Source organism: Mustela lutreola, chromosome 2, assembly GCF_030435805.1.
Source record: "Mustela lutreola isolate mMusLut2 chromosome 2, mMusLut2.pri, whole genome shotgun sequence".
Lineage (NCBI taxonomy): Eukaryota > Metazoa > Chordata > Mammalia > Carnivora > Mustelidae > Mustela > Mustela lutreola.
In genome coordinates, this window is record NC_081291.1 from 118,720,415 (window position 1) to 118,739,029 (window position 18,615).

The 18,615-nt window shown below is 39.8% G+C and overlaps 1 protein-coding gene across 3 annotated transcripts in view; it reads left to right on the top strand.

Annotated features, from left to right (window-relative positions):
• Window positions 1–18,615, top strand: part of LAMP3 (lysosomal associated membrane protein 3) — a 38,601-nt gene that overhangs the window by 18,624 nt on the left and 1,362 nt on the right. The window contains exons 4-7 of one of the 3 annotated variants that reach the window (XM_059163369.1): window positions 745–802; window positions 4,083–4,253; window positions 6,074–6,240; window positions 15,796–15,933. In XM_059163369.1, coding sequence (XP_059019352.1) covers window positions 745–802; window positions 4,083–4,253; window positions 6,074–6,213 — 369 coding nt within the window. In that variant the 3' untranslated portion in view covers window positions 6,214–6,240; window positions 15,796–15,933. Of the gene's footprint in view, window positions 1–744; window positions 803–4,082; window positions 4,254–6,073; window positions 6,241–15,795; window positions 17,479–18,615 lie in introns of those variants that run through there. The other 2 variants (XM_059163370.1, XM_059163371.1) reach the window with 2 other exon arrangements.

Genomic DNA, 18,615 nt, shown 5'->3' on the forward strand with positions numbered 1-18,615 from the left:
GTTTAAAGCAATTGATAAATTGCATGAAAAATTTTGCACACACCGTTTATGAGAGTTTATGAGCCCCATGAAGTCCACCCATGGTAGCCTTAAAGATAAGTGGTCTCAGGGCACCTCAGTGGCTCAGTCAGTAAAGCAACAGACTCTCGGTTTCAACTCAGGTCGATCTCAGAGTCATGAGATCAAGCCCGCATCAGGCTCTGTGCTAAGCATGGAGTCTGCTTGGGACTCTCTCTCCCTTTCTCCCTCTACCCCTCCCCTCTGTTCTCTCTCTCTAAAATAAATAAATACATTGTTAAATGCTGAAGTTCTTTATGCCTTTAAGAAAAGAGATGAGTGGTCTCCATTTGAATCTCTACCCTAAGATATTCATTACTAGTAAAAGCTTAATGTTTACCCTTCCATGCTCTCTACCTTCCAGACGTATATGCATTTTAACAGGAAGAAATTTGGTCTAACTGAAGGGACTCTAGACCGGGGAAATTTGAATTTCAGGCTCTAGCAACAAGTATGCAGTAGAGAAATTCAGGACCAAGAGTAAGCCATTACTTATAATTTATTTGTTGTGTGGTATCTTCACTTTTTTGAAGCTTCTGATACAATTATGGTCTGTATCCACAGACCCCCAAATCCCCATATAGAGGATTGAATAGCTGGAATCCTGCCAGAACAAAGTTTATAAACCAAGATCATAAATGTAAAGACAGAGTGCCCAAATGTTAACAGTTTCATCCTGTTTTACAGGATGAAAACTCGTATTACATCAGTGAAGTGAGAGCCTGTTTGACAGTTGCAAACCCAGGTAAGCTGTTAGAGAAGGTCACTCCACCAGCAGTAACACTGCGCCTCGGGTTAGCTCACTTTAGCCCATTGAATTTGCTCATCTTTGATGCTGCTTTGGAGAAACCAACGGAGAAAGTAACCAGGAGAAGGCCATGCATCTTTGTATGCTTCCATTTGCTCAGCTGCCTGTGAAGGAGGCTGGACTACGTTATGTCGGAGATCATTATCAGCAGCTCAAAAGAGCTGAGTGACTCTGGGGCAGATTTGCTAGTGATGGTGCAGTTTCTTCAGTACTCTTGGAATCACGCATTCATTCTACAAAAATGTGGTTACTGCCAGCTAGGTGCCAAGCCCTGTAAGAGGCAGTAGAAATGCATATTAGCCAAACATATGGTTCCTGCTATCATGGACCTGACATTCTAGAAGTGGGGAGGGGATGACAAACAGGCACATTAAATTATAACAGACAGTTAAGTAGTATTAAATCCTATGAGCAAACACAAGCGGGTTGGGGTGGGGTGCAGAGGACTGGAAGGATATTTTTAGGTAGGGCCTTTGGGAAGCTCTCAGGGGAGGAAGGCCTCTCTGAAGAGGTGAGGCTTGAGCAGAGAGATATCCCCATTTGGGGGCATCTGGGTCTGAGGAAGGTTTTTTCAGGTGACAGGAGCAACAGATGCACAAGCCCTTAGAAGCCAGCTTGCACATGGGTTCAGGGAGCGGCAAGTGTCACATGTCCCCAAGAGAGCGAGCAGAGCAACAGAGCAGGCCTGACGGACACGCGGGCCAGAGCATGTAGGGCTTCTGTGTGAGGCGAGCTGAGGACTTTGGATTTGAGTTTAAAGTGTGAAAGGATGTCAGTGGAGGGTTTGATGTAGGGAAATGGTATATCAGATTTACACTGATAAAGATTCCGTTTGGTTGCTGTATCGAGAATGGCCCACAGTGGGGCCAGTTGAGAGAACTCCGGTAAGGTTCCCATCTAGGAAAGTAATGTTCCCTGTCCAGTGGGGGAAATTTCTTAGGAAACTCAAATGTTTCTCTGGAAAGCCCAGAGTTTGATAGCAAACCATTGCTGGGCACCTCCTCTGTGTCATTTACTGTACAAAGAGTTTTCATGTCTGTTTTCCCCTTTTTAAAATTCTATCTTATGACGTGCTTAAGCTTATCTTATTAAGGAACCTACGCTAAAGAAAGTTGCCAAGAAATGAAAATGTCGAGAAATGTTTATTTAAAATATAACATATTTTATTGATATTGTTCAAGAGGATATTATCCATGATTATTGGTTAAAAGTAAGTAAGATGTCACAGTTGAGAATTCACTTTCATATATAGTACCTTGCTTAGACAAGTGTACTCACAGAGGCTGGGGAATAAATATTGTGCACACTAACATAAATTAGCTAATGTTATTACAAGATATGGATGAATTTTAGCCGGAAGTCAGGTAGTAATGTCTAAAAGAGGCAGGCAAAGGGAAAGTGAGAACAGAGGCTTAGTTAGAGGCTGAGAAAGGGGATGAAACAATTCTAGGTCCCCCAAATCTAGGCTCAACAGAAGCAGGAGGAACTGTAGGAGTCGCGATGAGGATAATTTGCACATCAGCGGTGGCGGTGGTAGTATTATAACAGTAGTCAGTTGCAATTACAGTGGTAATGACTGTTGTAATGTCAGTGTTAGTGTAATGTTAGTGATTGAAGTAAACTACCCTGGGATATAACACATGATATAGCAGTGTCCATGGATAATTCAGGGCATCATGTAGGGCATTTGAATGTACATATGCGAGAGTCTACAGTAAGTAGTACAGTGATGGGCAGGAGACACAATAGTGTAGTGGTGAAGATAGCAGGCTCCATAGTGAGACTGCTTGAGTCCAAATACCACTTACTAGCTGTAGGCTCTTAGGCAAATAAATATTTTCAGTTCTCTGACTCTCCATTTCCTTGTCTATAAAATGGAAACAGATTATATGTCTATAAAATCTCAAAAGATTATATGAGAATTAAACAGGACAAGGGTACCTGGGTGGCTCAGTCGGTTAAGCGTCTGCCTTCAGCTCAGGTCATGATCCTGGGGTCCTGGGTTTGAGCCCCACATTGGGCTAGCTGCTCAGCGGGGAGTTTGCTTTTCTCTCTGCGCCTTCCCCTTCTTGTGTGCTCTCTCAAAAAGAAAAGAGAAGAAAAGGAAAGGAAAGGAAACAAAGAATTAAGCAGGACAGTGCCTGCGGAGTACTTGTGTGGTTATTCCTGGCACATAGCAAGGAGACCCTTAATGTAGAAGGCTACCTTAGACACAGGCAAACACACCCACAGAGGCAGAAAAGGAGGGAGACTTTCAAGCCCCCTCATTAATAGCCCATGGGTATTCCTTTCAGGCACAACTTTGATAAATTCATGAAGGTCCTTAGTCCGGTCCTCAATCATGAGAGCTGTCAGCAAGCACCCTCTACATCTCTTCAAGGAGACATTTAAACCAAGGTCATGAAACTGATGTATAAAATCAAAATGCAAATGTGTGTGTTTATCATGCAACTATTTCTTATGGTAATTGCCAAGGAGACTAGACAGTTGGGTCCTCTGGCCAGTGAAATTTCTCCCATTTAAAAAGCCAAAGTATAATCAGAAGGGTGTAGGATGAATGTAGCATTAGAGCAAATAGAGTGAGTTATGTGATTAAAATGTTTAACCCCACCTGCCTTGAAGCATATGCTTCCTTGAAAAGGGTGTACCTCTCCTAAAACAGCAGCAGTCCCTGAGCAGGTCTTTCTCTCCCCAGCAGCACTCAGGTAGACAGAGATGGGCCTCTCCCTTCTCTGTGTCCATATGGACGGATATAACACCCTTCCAAATGATGGGATCAGCCTGTCCTTTTGCTCCACTTGGTGACTGCACATGTCTGTTCTGATTCACTAAGGGCTCATGTGACTGTCACAGAGAGCAATCTTACTTCTCTTATTTCTGATTTTTTTTGCAGGCACTTCTCTGTAGTCCCTAAGCACTGACAATAGTCCCCACCAACTCTGCCCCCAACGATTCAAGACAACTGAAGAAAAATTTCCTAAACGTTCTCATTTCAATGTTATCACATTCTAATTTATGTGAGTTTGCCCTACATCCTACATAATACCAGAAAAAAGTCCCCAAAGAGTACCAGAGTGGGTCTTCGTGAAGTGAAGGCAGAACCCCTGAGAGCCACATCTCAATGAAGGCCATTGAACTGCACATGGACCCCTGGTAACAGCTGACACTCAATGGGTATATGCCAACAAGTGTCTATATTTCATTCTTGTGTTTTCAGAGAAAATTTACCAAGGAATGAAAAGTTCTGTGGTGATGTTTGAGACTGTGGTTGGGCATTCCTTCAAATGTGTGAGTGAACAGAGCATCCAGTTGTCAACCCACCTTCAACTGAAAACAATGAATGTCCAATATCAAGCCTTTGATTTCGAAGATGACCACTTTGGAAATGGTAAGTCAAGTCTTCATCATGTCGCAAACAAAAACTTCGGAGACCCAAGAGTTGTTTCAAGTTGTTTTTTGTGTGTCTAACTGTCAAAAGGGAAAAGAATCACATGAACTTCCTACAACAGTATGGTTCCATGAAGCTCTTAGGGCCAAGTTTCTCTAACTTTCCCTCCTGCCATTCCTTTGAGTCAATACCAACCTCAAAAGTGGACACTACTATGTTCATGTCCCCAGTCTCCCACAGCAGGATACATTCTGCTTGCATGATGTATTCTGACTCCTCAGGTGTATTTGGAGAATTTAAACATCCTGAATAGTAGTAATATCTAAAATTCAAGATTTCAGAATAGATTTCTTTCCCACTTTCAGAGGGAAAAAAGAAAGTCGCAATAATAATGTTAGGCCCCCTCTTCTCAATTATGAGCTTAATTCCCCTGGCTAGAGCTTCCTTATAGTTGGTGTTAGTTTCCTTGCAACTTCTGCTTTGAGTTCTAACCACCACAGAGAGAAGCAGGTCCTAGGCAGAAGGCCAGGGACAGATAAGGGAGACTTCCTGAAAAAGAATTTTTTTCCCTTCTGGGAAAATAGGTTACAGGATTGCTACATATGTCCAGGAATTGAATTTCAGTTTCTGAAACATTCCTCTCATAATAACTAAGAACATTATGAGTACCTCTCAATTCTCATAAATAGATTTAGTTAGAAGTTTAGCTGTAAATTAGATTTCTGGAATGTGAATCCAACTTCTCTTAGTGTTCCATTATAAACTTGAAGGTGTCGACAAAAACCTTCTGATACACTTGCTGGGAGGCATTGAGCAGAGGAAGGATTAAAGTGTTGCTGGCCTTGGATCCCCTGATTTCTGTAGGTTTTGTCTGGAGTCCTCAAACCTCTGCCACCGTTTTGGACCCTTACCACAGTGCTAAGATAAAAATATTAAAATTTCTTAGTACGTGTGGCCCTACAAAGTGTGGCACTTTGTCATCTCGTCTCAAAACTTCCAATTTGGGAAAACTTACAAATTCATGATGAAGGTTTGAAAAGCCTCTGTAATTCATCATGTGGTCTTAAAAAATAAGGTACACACTTGCTCTTCCTCCCCCTCCAAACCTCTGTGAAACAGGAAGTAAGCAGGTGGGAAATCGAGTAGTGACAGAGGTGAGAAATAAAACCTTTCGGCAACATACACCTGGCCTCTCCTAGCAGTGTCCCCAAGGAGATATAGAAAATTTATCTTTTCATTTTTTCCTGCCCTTCCTCCCCCTTTCATATAACTCTCAACCTCCCACATTCTCAACCCATTTTAGAGAGCTAAAATCCCAGAGCCTGTAAGAGGTTTCTCTAGTACCTGGAGCCCCAGGCTGTCCACCAGCAACCTTTAAGAAGCAGAGTCTGGATAGAAAACCTTGGCCATGCGATTTGGGGCAGGTCTCTGTTGCCAGAGGTGGGAAAACTTGGCCTCAGAACTTACCCAGGGTTACAGGTCTGATCCTGACTCTCTGGACCAAACTGACATTTCCCAAAGTTGGATCTGCCTCCTAACGGCAAGAGAATCACCTGGGCCCCACCTCCAATGCACTGAATCATAATTTCCTGGGTGTGGGGTCAGGGTATCTGCATTGAAGTGATCATAACCACTGCACACTTCTGATCATCGCATTGACCCTTCCCTCCTCGTTTTCACTTACCCTGTCTGAGGCAGCTGGTGGGAAGCCCGGAAGCTCCGCCTTTCCCCTCTCTGCATGGCTGAGGCAGGCAGGGACAGTATCACTTTCCAGCATGGCGGCCAGCCTGTAACACCTGTTACTCTGACTTCAATTGCAGCGGATGAATGCTTCACTGACAGAAACAGGAGAGAAAACCCTGTGGCCGTGGGCCTGAGTATCGCAGTACTGCTTGTCGTTTTGCTAACAGCATGTCTCGTGGCCAGCAAGAGGCCCAGTAGAGGATATGAACGCATGTAAAGCCCCACCTTCTTCAAAATGTGCAAGGTTAAGGCCTTGGGTATTCTGACTTCATATGCAGCCTGAAGTGAAGGGATCAGTTTTTCTACTTGGCTATCCCACCCTCCCAATCTGATTAGGAAACCTGGTTTTCCGCTGCAGGGCCATTGAAAGGCTACCTAAAAGGTAGCCTCCATCCACTTTCTCTTGTTGGCACAGGGAAGCTGTGCCATATGGGCTTGAATTCCTCCCTCCACACCTGATAATACAGGGCTGGCTTGGAGAATTTGGGACAAGAGGCAGGGACATGAAGAAGGTGCTTGGGAGAAACAGAAAGCAAATACCCAGAGCATGATAAGAAAGACGTTTGCAAACTGCACCGATTTTTCTTACACATTTTAAAGAGTCTCCATTATAGTTATAAAAAAAATTCATTTCAAAATAGATTCTTTTTTTTTTAATTTTTAATTTTTTATTTTTTATAAATATATATTTTTATCCCCAGGGGTACAGGTCTGTGAATCGCCAGGTTTACACACTTCACAGCACTCACCAAAGCACATACCCTCCCCAATGTCCATAATCCCACCCCCTTCTCCCAAACCCCCTCCCCCCAGCAACCCTCAGTTTGTTTTGTGAGATTAAGAGTCACTTATGGTTTGTCTCCCTCCTGATGCCATCTTGTTTCATTGATTCTTCTCGTACCCACTTAAGCCCCCATGTTGCATCAAGTGATTTTAAACTCCCGGATTTTGCGCAATTCCTGGTTTACTTGAATTACAGAATGGTGGTAATAGACTACTGTTTTTAAGACATTATATGCTGTTATAATATAATACTAGTAAAAAAAAATAGATAACTTCCCAACATTTCATTTAAAAAAAAATTTTTTTTTTAATGTAAAGCATCCACCACAGATCTTGGCAAACAAAAGAGGCTGCATAAATTTTAGTTCTCTGATTTCTTCACCTTCATTTATTGTCTGTCTCCTTCACATTTTTTTTTTTCTGCTTTGTCTCTGTTTTTCTTTGATCCTTAGTCTATCCTTGCAAATTTGTTAATTTGGGCCATTGTGGGGAAGGGATGTAGGCAAGCATCAAAACAATCAGGAATTGCAAAGAGAATAGGTAGATCTATCCCAGAGTATTACCCACTTTCCTCTTAAGCAAACATTTACAAAAAAAAAAAAAAAAAAAATCATAAGCCACAAGATTCCTGATTGGGAGAGATTGATATATGGAGGAAAAATTCTATCAAATATGGCTTGGAATGTTATTCATGATTTTCTATTACATTGTTTAAAGAGGAGAATTGAGGAGGCACCTGGGTTGCTCAGTCTGTTGAGCCTGTGACTCTAGATCTCCCCTCAGATCTTGATCTCAGGGTCCTGAGTTCAAGCCTGGCCTTGGGCTCCCTCTTGGGCACAGAGCCTACATTTAAAAAAAAAAAAAAAAAAGTAAATAGGAGAATTGAGGTTTTTATTTCCAAAAAAAGGGAGAGTAATGGGCTTCTGGGTGTTTTTAATTGCTTTTACTAACAGAAGTGTTCTTCTTTTTCTTTATTTGCCAGAGGAACCATTCATTGTTTTTAACAGGAAGTTTATGAACCTTGGCAACAGCTCATAACCTCTGCTTATCTAGGGCATGTTCTGTCTTTTCTCTGAAAGGATTCTAGCTCTCTCCACTTTCTCAGAAGTGAGGGGGTAGGGAGGGCACACAGCAGCTTCAAGAGAGCTTTAAGAGCCCCTAGGACATTTGGAGTGTTAGGACATTCCTGTTTCCTCCTTACAACAGGAGGTGTTGAGGAAAATCTGTGCTGTGCAAGGACCTGGTGTTTCCCAGAGTGACTCAAGCTTACCAGGAAGGGCTTGCTTTTGGAGAGATGCGATCTCCATCTCCAGCAGGACCTCCAACAGGTCCCTCCCGAAGCCATCCACAGATACCCTGCTCCCCACTCTCCTTTCCAGTTCTGTCTCAAGTGTGCTCAAGAGCTTCTATACCAGGAGCACGAGTTGCTTATTCATCGTGCCACTGACCAGCCTGTAGAATGACTAAAAGAAGGTTACTCTTCGAGTGTATGGAAATGTCCATGGGAAGGGACATAGAGTTAAAATCAAGAAGAGAGGGATAAGGCAGCTCACATAAATTCAATTTTCCTTTCTACCATCTTCAGTGAGTTCTTTGGGGTGACAGCTGCTGTTTGGAGTCCTGTTATCAATGAATTCATATTCTAGTAAGCAAAAAAGAGCAAAAGTTTCATTTGGAAGACTAGTAAATACACCCCAGTGCGTTCCTGCCCTGCAGTTCTGCCCACTTTCTGTAGTGATTTCTGGGGAGGGTTCCAGATTGCAACTGCAACAAGTGGCCTCCCTGCCCCTGGGTTCCTCTGGTGCTGCCCCCGAATCCTACTCTCATAGCTCTAGTTCCAGGGGTCCCAGGCTTATTGCAGAGCGTAGCTGGTCTCTTTCTGGGATCCCCCTGACCGAAGCCCTAGCTGGGCGGGAGCAGCAGGTTGCTCTGTGCGCCTTTCCAGTGGCCGTGCTTGCCCCTTACCTTTAGCGCACCTGCTGCTTGCCCGTCCCGAAGGTTTCAACTCCATTTTTCTCTTATGTGGAGGGTAGAGAATCCTGAATTCACCCTTCCCAGTACAACGCACCTAGGGATAATAGAAACCTTCACCCAGCTAGAGATAACCTATCCATTGTTAATTTTGATGTGTTTCCCTGGCATGAATATTGTTTTATAAACTGGAGCATACGGAGTACACAATTTGGAATCCTTTGTTACGTGTGCATCGTAAGCATTTCTCTGTGCTATTAAAGGTGCAAAGTGTCTTACAGCTGCTATGAATACGCTATCAACATTCTATAATAATTTACTTAATTATTGTGTTGTTGAGAATTTTTATTGTTTTTAGGTTTTCACGAATACATGGTGATTAAAGAATTACACATGAATTACAAAACAGACAAGACATTGCTTAACAAATGTGTATAAATGTATGCCTGAATTTCGCTTTTGCCTCATAAACTGTTTAAAATGGTTATAATTTATTCTGCAGTACTGATTCTTAATTTTTAAGAAAAAGTGGAAACAAAATAAATACATATAGATGTATTAAGGTTTTATTACAGAAATATATGAAAAGAAAAAGCAGAGCTAAAATCGTGACTAGAATTTCCCTCACAGAATTTCCTTCCTCATTATCAAATAGATTGGGGGGGGGATGTTTAAAATCATCAGTGGCAGTCAAGATATAATCTAATGCAATAAACTTTTAAAACTGGTGAACAAAAAAGAAAAAAGATTCAGAAGAACAGTTGAGAGGACAGCAGAGCTGGGCTCTGGGCACCTGTCCCCCCAGTATGCTCACCAGGAAGCCATATGATGAGAGAAAAAAATCTCTTGAACACTTAACTACCATTCCTAAAACTGGAGAGAAAAAGACTGGTTATTACATCTCTTCTCATCTAGGAGTAGTGAAAATGGCTATTGGGAAGAGGAGGCAGAGTAAACACAGAGACTGATGGAGGTGAACTGGGGAGCCAACCCCAGATCACTGGATATCCCCAGGATGTGGCTAAGTCCCAAGGTACAGAAAAGAAGATAGACTCCAAATAGATAGCTCAATGGGAAACAGTAACTGATCTCAGACACAGTGGGAAGAAAAGCCCTCATTTACCCGAATGATATTAAAGGTAACGCAATGTCCTGGATGAGATGCTCAAGGATGAGCAGAAAAAGACTGCCTGGCTGGACAGTCAGTGGAGCTGGGAACTCTTGATCTGGGGTTTGTAAGTTCGAGTCCCATGTTGGTTGTAGAGATTTCTTAAAAATTAAAAATTCTTAAAAAAAAAAAGGGAATATGCAAGATAAAAACAAGCTCTATGACCACTATGCAAAATTACTGCAGCAAAATAACATAAGACTTACATTAGATCAAAATATGACTGTAGAGTTTAAGTTTTGCAAGATGAAAAATATTCTGGAAATGGGTAATGGTGATGGTTATAATGAAAGAGTGAGGTGAACGGGAGATTACACTCCTACAAGTGAACAAATTGGGCATCTGCCCTCAGTGCAGACTCTTTTCAAGATTCTGTCTCTCTCTCCCTCTTCCTCCCCCTCTGTCCCTTCCTCCACTTGTACTCTCTCTCTCCCCCCCCAAAATAAAAATCTTCAAAATGTATTGTTAAATGAAAAAAAAGCATAATGTACAATAATAGTGAGAAAAGGAGGGGGTGCCTGGATGGCACTGTTGTTAAGCATCTGCCTTTTTCTCAGGTCATGATTCCTAGGATCAAGCCTCATATCAGTCTCCCTGGTCTGCAGGAAGCCTGCTTCTCCTTCTACTCCCCCTGCTTGTGTTCCCTCTCTCGCTGTCTCTCCATCAAAGGAGTAAATAAAAATCTTTAAAAAGAGAGAGAAAGGGAGGAAAAAATATACTTTGATTTTTGCTTATATCTGAGAGATTGGAAATGTATATAAAAAGCCAAATGGTTGGGGTGCCTGGGTAGCTCAGTGGGTTAAAGCATCTGCCTTCAGCTCAGGTCATAATCCCAGCTCAGGTCATAATCCAGCCCCGCATCAGGCTTTCTGCTCAGCAGGGAGCCTGCCTCCCCACCCCTCTCTCTGCCTACTTGTGATCTCTGTCAAATAAATTAAAAAAAAAAAATTAAAAAGCCAAATGGTTACAGCAGGGGGAACTGAGATAGGAAAGGGTGAAAGTGGAACTTCTCAATGTACAGCATTTTGTAATATTTTGACTTTGAATTGTGAATGTGCTATATATTTGAAACAAATTTTTTAACCATAGGAATGATAGTTATCAAATAGAATTGAAATAATATAAACCCAAACAATGATTGAAAAAATAATATATCTATTCAAAGTTTGAATTGGGAGGAAGGGAATAGAAGGGAATCTGCCTGTGCTCATCTTTGAAAACACTATCAATAGATAATGTCTAAATTGGAAACACAGGATTTAGAAAACATATAATGTCCTGTCATTTATTTCATAACCCTCTTAATTCATTTCACAATCCTTTAGTGTATATTTATAATCTCTTTTTTGAACCTTAAAGGGATCTTTTATGAAACAATACTTTCTGAAACAAAGATACATTAATTTGAAGTTCAGTAACTGTCCCAGTTTTGTTTTAGCTTTTTTTTTTTCTTCTATGAAATCAAATAAATGAAAATCAACAATTTTGGTAAAATAGCACTTGCATGATCCTATATTAATACAAGTACTTTTACTTATTTTTCTACCCATCCATCCTTGTAGGTGTAGAGAAAGATGTCTGAAGTTATATTGGTTCATGTTTTAGCAAAGATAATTTCTGGGTGGGTAGTTTTCAGGTGATTGGTTTTGTCAGGGGTCCAGGGGAGGGTTGCCCAAAATGTTCCACAAAGGCATATTGATTATTTTGCATTGAAGTTACTTGGGAAACAAGGACATCCATAGATCCTTCTGTCACCCTGAAAGCAGAAAATTAATGTCCCATGTGAAAGATACCATCCCTGTACTAAGAAATAAAAAGACATTCTTATCGCCTGAGAAAGGAACTCTAAAGCCATGAAAGCTATAGAAACAAACCCTGTTACTTTTTACTAATATACCGTCTCAGCCCAAATTCCACTTAGAATTCCTTACTAATTGAACCTTCCAAACATCTGTTTTCTTTATCCTGTCAATTCCTCGCAAGTATATTATCTCTTTGTCTAAAATGTATCAAAACTGCCTGTCTTGGTCATTTCTTTGGGTGTCAGTTTCATTATTGGCCCTCTGTGCACACATAATAAAATTAAGGTTTTTTTTTTCTCCTATTAATCTGTAATTCTTAAACCAATTGGAAGAATCTTGGAGGAAAGAAGAAATTACTTCCTCTCCTACAGTTTTTACTTTTTTTTTTGAGTTTTCGTAAATCATCTCAATTATTTATAACGAGAAAATACCATTTTAAAAATATATAATGATTTTTGTTTAAACATACAGCACGCACACACACACTCAGATATGTACAGAGGAAGCAAATGCCTTCAAAGGTTTGCAGTGATTCATTCAAGTGGAAGGACTGTGGTGATCAGATAATTATTTTCTTTGTGTACTTTTCTGAATTTTAAAAGCATTTCAGCGATGTGACATTAAATAGTATAAAACTATATGGAGAGTAAAAGTTGCTCTCGGGGTGCCTGAGTAGCTCAGTCCTTTAAACGTCTACCTTTGGCTCAGGTCATGATCCCCGGGTCTGGGGATCAAGTCCTACATCCGGCTCCCTGCTCAGTGGGGAGTCTGCTTCTCCTTTTCCCTCTGCTCCTTGACCCTGCTCATACTCTCTTTCCCTCTCAAATAAATAAATAAAATCTTTTTTAAAAATAAGATTTTTGGGGGCGCCTGGGTGGCTCAGTGGGTTAAGCTGCTGCCTTCAGCTCAGGTCATGATCTCAGGGTCCTGGGATCGAGTCCCACATCAGGCTCTCTGCTCAGCAGGGAGCCTGCTTCCCCCTCTCTCTCTGCCTGCCTTTCTGCCTACTTGTGATCTCTCTCTGTCAAATAAATAAATTTATTAATCTTAAAAAAAAAAGATTTTTAAAATTTATTTGAGAGGGAGAGAGAGCACACAAGAGCCAGGGAGAAAAGGCGCAAAGGGAGAGAGAAGCAGAGTCACCACTGAGTGGGGAGCTGGATGTGGGGCTCAATCCCAGGACCCTGAGTTCATGACCTGAGCCAAAGGCAGACTCTTAACCTACTGAGCCACCCAGGAGCTCCAAAATAAAATCTTTAAAAAAATAAAGTTGCTCTCTCTACTCTCATCCTAGTCCTTCCCCAGGATCTTGCTTATCTTTTCACTTCAGGTACACGGGAACATTTGTTTGTATTCATGCAACCCTCTGCAGATCTTAGGGGACCTCTCTGTCAGCTCACTGAGATCTACCACATTCTTCGTGTGGCTACATTATATTGTATTGTATGGATATGACATTTTAAATTTTGGATGGATATCTAGATTATCCACTTTGTTTTCATAAAATGAGATTGTTGTAACATGTCTTTGTATATTCACATGAATATATTGTTAGTATAAGTTCCTAGTGGTGGAATTACTTTAGGGTATGTGTAATACATTTTTTTTGTATTTTTTTCCAAATCATTTTAATCAAATTAACTTCTTAATTTGTCAATGTTCTTTTCTATCTAAGAAACACACACACACACATATATATATATATATATATATATATATATGTAACAGGGTTGCCTGGGTGTCTCAGTCAGTTAAGTGTTTAACTCAGGTCATAATCTCAGGGTCCTGGAATCAAGCCCTGTGTGGGGCTCTGCACTCAGCGGGAAGTCCGCTTGAGATTCTCTCTTCCTTTGCCCTTCCCCCACCTCGTGTGCCTGCTCTTTCTCTCTCTAAAATAAATAAATCTTTGACTTTAGATACATATACAGAAATATATATATAACAAAATTGTGTACTCTAAAAAGACTTATGAAAAGCAACATTTCCCTGTCTTTCCTCTAAGAGACAAAGTACTTTTAACTAATTTTAATAATTTCTTATTGAAACTACTTTGGTAATTCTTTTTTAAAATGTTAAAAAGCTTTCTTATTTCTTAATGTATTAGCTTTAAACTACTTATTATCACAGATAATGATTTCATACTCTTACACCATTACTTTATGATTATGTCATTGTTTTTTGCCAAATTAATAAGGTATATATTATTATAATTATGTAAGTATTTCCACTGCCATGTCAAAAGTGTAGGACAAGCACAGTTCCTGTGTTGTAGAGATTTGTTGTTTCCTGGAATCTCTATAATTCACTCTCCCCTTGTCCCTTCTGATTCTTTTTTCTCTGACCTCAGGTGAGAATTGATCCTTGATTCATTTTTATATTGGTTCATGCAAGGATCTCGTGGATATATATTATCTATCTGTCCCTTTCTTTTTCTTCTAGGATATTATTCTAATATTTGAAATTTTGACCAAAAATTTTCTTTGCATGTGGTTTAAAACAAAGATGATAGGAAGTTTTACCTTACAAATCCTTGCCCCCACCTTATTCTTCCATCCTATTCCCCCCTTAGCCACCCATAGGCAATTACTTTTATTAGTTTATCATGCATTCTTATCCTTCCAAGTCTTCTTTAGGTAAATGCAAGCAAATATATCTTCATTTCTTCTTTATTTACACAAAGCATTGTAGTACTATATTCATTTTTCCATGCATTGCTTTCCCCCCCTTAACATATACTGGAGATCTTTCTTTTTTGACGCACAGTGTTACAGTAGTTTCAGGTGTACAACATAGTGATTCAACTTCTCTATGGGTTATGCTATGCTCACAAGTGTAGCTACTGTCTGTCACTATGCACGCCATTACAATATTATTGACTCTACCCCCTATGCTGTGCCTTTCATTCCTGTGACTCATTCATGCCATAATTGAAGCCTGTATCTCCCATTCCCCTTCACCTACTCTGCCCATCCCCTCAGCCTCCTTCCCTCTGGCAACCAACAGTTTGTTCTCAGTATTTATAGGTCTGATTTTGTTTTGTTTGTTTATTCATTTGTTTTGTTTTTCTAGATTCCACATATGAATGGAAATCACATGGTACATGTCTTTCTCAGTCTGACTTATTTCACTGAGCATAATACCCTCCAGGTCCATCCATGTTGTTGCAAATAACAAGATCTCACCCTTTTGTGGCTGCATAATATTCCATTGTGTGTGCATACCACATCTTCTTTATCCATTCATCTACTGGCTCTTATATATCCTTGAATAAGATATAGATATAGTTTTCTACTTATGTATGTTCAATGACATTCCCTCTTTTCCTCGGGGCTCTCCATCTTTCTCCAAAGGGAGACTGATTACATTTTAAATGAACTGAATAAGCACTCTCCAATGAAATAAAGAAAAAAATTTTGACAAATTTAAAAACTCTCATTTTTTAGCTCTTATGAATATTTAGGTCTGTTTTCTAATGTTTTTAGCTCATTAAATGCAATAAAAAGAACGTTAAGTGTAGCAAAAATGTTTTACATTTTTGAAAACATGGATAAACATCACATGTTTTCAAGAGATCATGTGTAATCTAACAAAAGTCTCTTTTATGTAAACACATTCTACTTTGCAGAGAGCACACCTGGAAGAAAATGGGTCTAACGATTATTAAATATTGAATAATTGCTGAGAAGATAAATGTGTCTTATTTAATCCTTCAACAATTTTATATATTATTTGTATATATAATATATATTTGTATACAGTATATACAAATATATATACAATATATATTGTATACAGTATATATTTGTGTATATATATATATGTATATATACATATATATATAAAATGAGGAAATTGCAAGGTTTGATAACTCATCCCAGTTCACATAGTTAGTGGTGGAATTAAAAGTCGAGTCAAGCCCTGTTGTGCGTCAACTATACTTAAATTAAAAAAAAAAAAAAAGTCAGGTTAGGATTTGACTCTAAAGTTCATATCCTTCCTACTCTAGCCCACTTTCTGGTCTGTCCTCACTAAACCTTACCTGCTATCTTGTATTTTTTTTCTCTCTCTCTCTTAGTGGATGAGTGTTCGTCTGACTACACAATTGTGCTTCCTGTGATTGGGGCCATTGTACTTGGTCTCTGCGCTGTGGGTTTGATTGTCTATGGAATCCGCCTAAGACGTGAATCATCTGGATACCAGAGAATCTAATTGGTGCCCAGGGGGAAAGAATGTAATGGTGTTTAGAGAATTCGTTCATCGGTTCCAGGATATTGGGGATATTTCCAGAATATTTCCTTAGAATTAGTGCTTCCAACAATGTAAACCACCATCTTTCACAAACCCAAGCAGCAAATTCTGATTGAAGTCCAAGCAGCAAATCAATTTCTGCAGAATGTTTGTTCATTTTATGAAAGATCTAGTGAGTTGTTTCAGAGTATTTTCCAACTTCCTGCAAAATATTTTAACCATTGCTAAGTCAACATTTGAGATATGTTAAATTAACATAATGTATGCAAAGTGGTATATGCTTCCAAATTATAAACTAAAATGTCAATTGTAATTAAAGCTACCTGTGCACATTGGGGATTTTATTTTATCCTTCATCTTTCCCATTTAAAAAAAAATGCCTCTACTTTACCTATGAAATGGACTTCTAGTGTTTTTACTCTCCATGTTTTATATGATACACATATATCTGATGACCTGCTTGCCTCCTTTCCACATTAATTTTTTAAAAATCATGAAAAAAACTACCATATCACAGGTTGTCTAGGTTTGATGTGAAACTAACAAGAAGAACAAATCAACTTATAATCTTGATGACTCCTCCTTCAGAATCACTAGAGACACAGAACTCGGTGGCTATGGACAACAGAATTCACTAATAAGCCAGAAACAATAGCCCTTAATTTTTTAACGCATCTATGCCAGACACTAGGCTAAGTTTAGATACAGCCCATTTAATTCTCACAACTTCTAGATGAGTAAACTCAAACGTCAGGGAATTAATCCCCTCCATGTCACCAGCTCACAAGTGGCAGATGCAGAATTTGAGTGCCAGCTGGTCTGTGGTAAGATCTCTGGACTTTTCATTACACCATTGACACTGACTGCTACCTGAAGCCTCACACCAGCACACGTTCCTTTATCACAGAGAAAATTAATTTCTCCAGAGTTATGAGAGATTAGGAGACACGAAATGAGGACTTGATAGGTAATGAAATAGCTGATCTTCAACAAAGTTCTCTACCTCCTTGACAGGGGACTGGGGGACTCTGAATGAAAAACTCGGGTTTCTTATTTGTATAGGATTGTGCCACTGTGGCTCTAGAGATAAAGGAATGGAGGAAACTTCTTAAGTCATTTTTTATTTCTTTGAAAATAGAGAAATCTAACCACCAACCACCTTTTCTTTCTTGACCATAGATCCCCCTCTTGTGGTAAATTGCTTCTTCTGCACTGTTACAGCCACATTTTCTATTCTAATTCACTTTATTCAGTAGCGCAACCTGCCAAGAATTGAATTCCTGCTTGTTTTTACAATTAAAGAAAGGAGCTAAGTCTACTAACAGAAAAGACCACATAACCCTAGGATTCTTTAGGAAAGGAATAATTCAGGTCACCCTAGAAGACATGTTGACTTTCTTGACTTGTTCTCTTATGAGTCAATAGGGTTGGCAAGATTCTCGGTTTAGTGTTAATAGAGTATTGAATTGTATTAGAAGTTTTTGCAATAAAAACTTTATTTGGAGGTGAATATATGTCATTCCTGTCTTATAATTTGATTTTTGTTTACTATCGTAGTAGAGGTTCTTGCTTGAATCAATACAGTACATCATCTTTTTATGATTTATTTTGTTCTATTCTCTACCGCCACTTTACTACTAGCTAGGAAGACCTAATGAGAGAATCTGAATTTTTGAGAAGAAAACCACATTAAACTTATAAATTAAATCTCTCAACTTTTAGACCAGACTAACTGACTAGATTACTGGTATACTTGACTGCTGCCACCGTTTATCCATTCATTTATTTATTCATTCAACCAACATCAATTAAGGCCTTACTAAATGCCAGACACTCTGGTAGGAGCTGAGATAAATAAGAAGACCTGTATTAGCTGTATTAGTCCTGTATAGCTATGGAACAAGGTAACCCAAAACTTAGCAGACTAAGAGAACACACATTTATTATCTCACACAGGTTCGGAGGGTCAGAAATCCTGGAGCAGCTTAGCTGGGTGGTTCTGGTTCAGGTTCTCTTACAGTTCTCTTATGGTTAAGCTATCATCTGAAAGTTCAACTGGGGCTGAAGGCTCTGCTTCTGAGTTCCCATCATGTGGCATATCTACAGGAATGCTCACAACATGACAGCTGACTTTCCCCAGGTGAATGGTTCAAGAGAGACTGACCACCTATTCACAAAAGTTACATACCATTCACTTGTGTTGAATTCACACCAACCATCTCTGGTATGTTACGGAGTGAAGACCAGGAGAGGTGGAAATCAGTGGGGGCCATCTTGGATGCTGGCTACTCCAGGTCCATTGTCAAGGTTGAATTACTGGTTTACTTTTGGGGGGCAATTCAGGTAAATAAATTCCAGTATGCACACAAAGAAAAGTGGCTTAACAGGAAACTATACAAAAGGTAATGATGGTAGGACGCTATCCAGCCTGCTGCCAGCTCTGCCCCAAGTAGAGTACCTCTCCAGGAAAGCAGCCCCTCAACCTCTGGTGCTAACAGTCTATTGACCAGCTGCTGTTCAGGCAGACTTGCTTGTTCACCAGGCCTGGTTGTTGACTCATTGGTCTCCAATGTTAATTGATGACTTTGCCTCAAGAATTTGTTAACTCTTTGTCATAATATAATCCAAAGAGATCTGGACCACACAG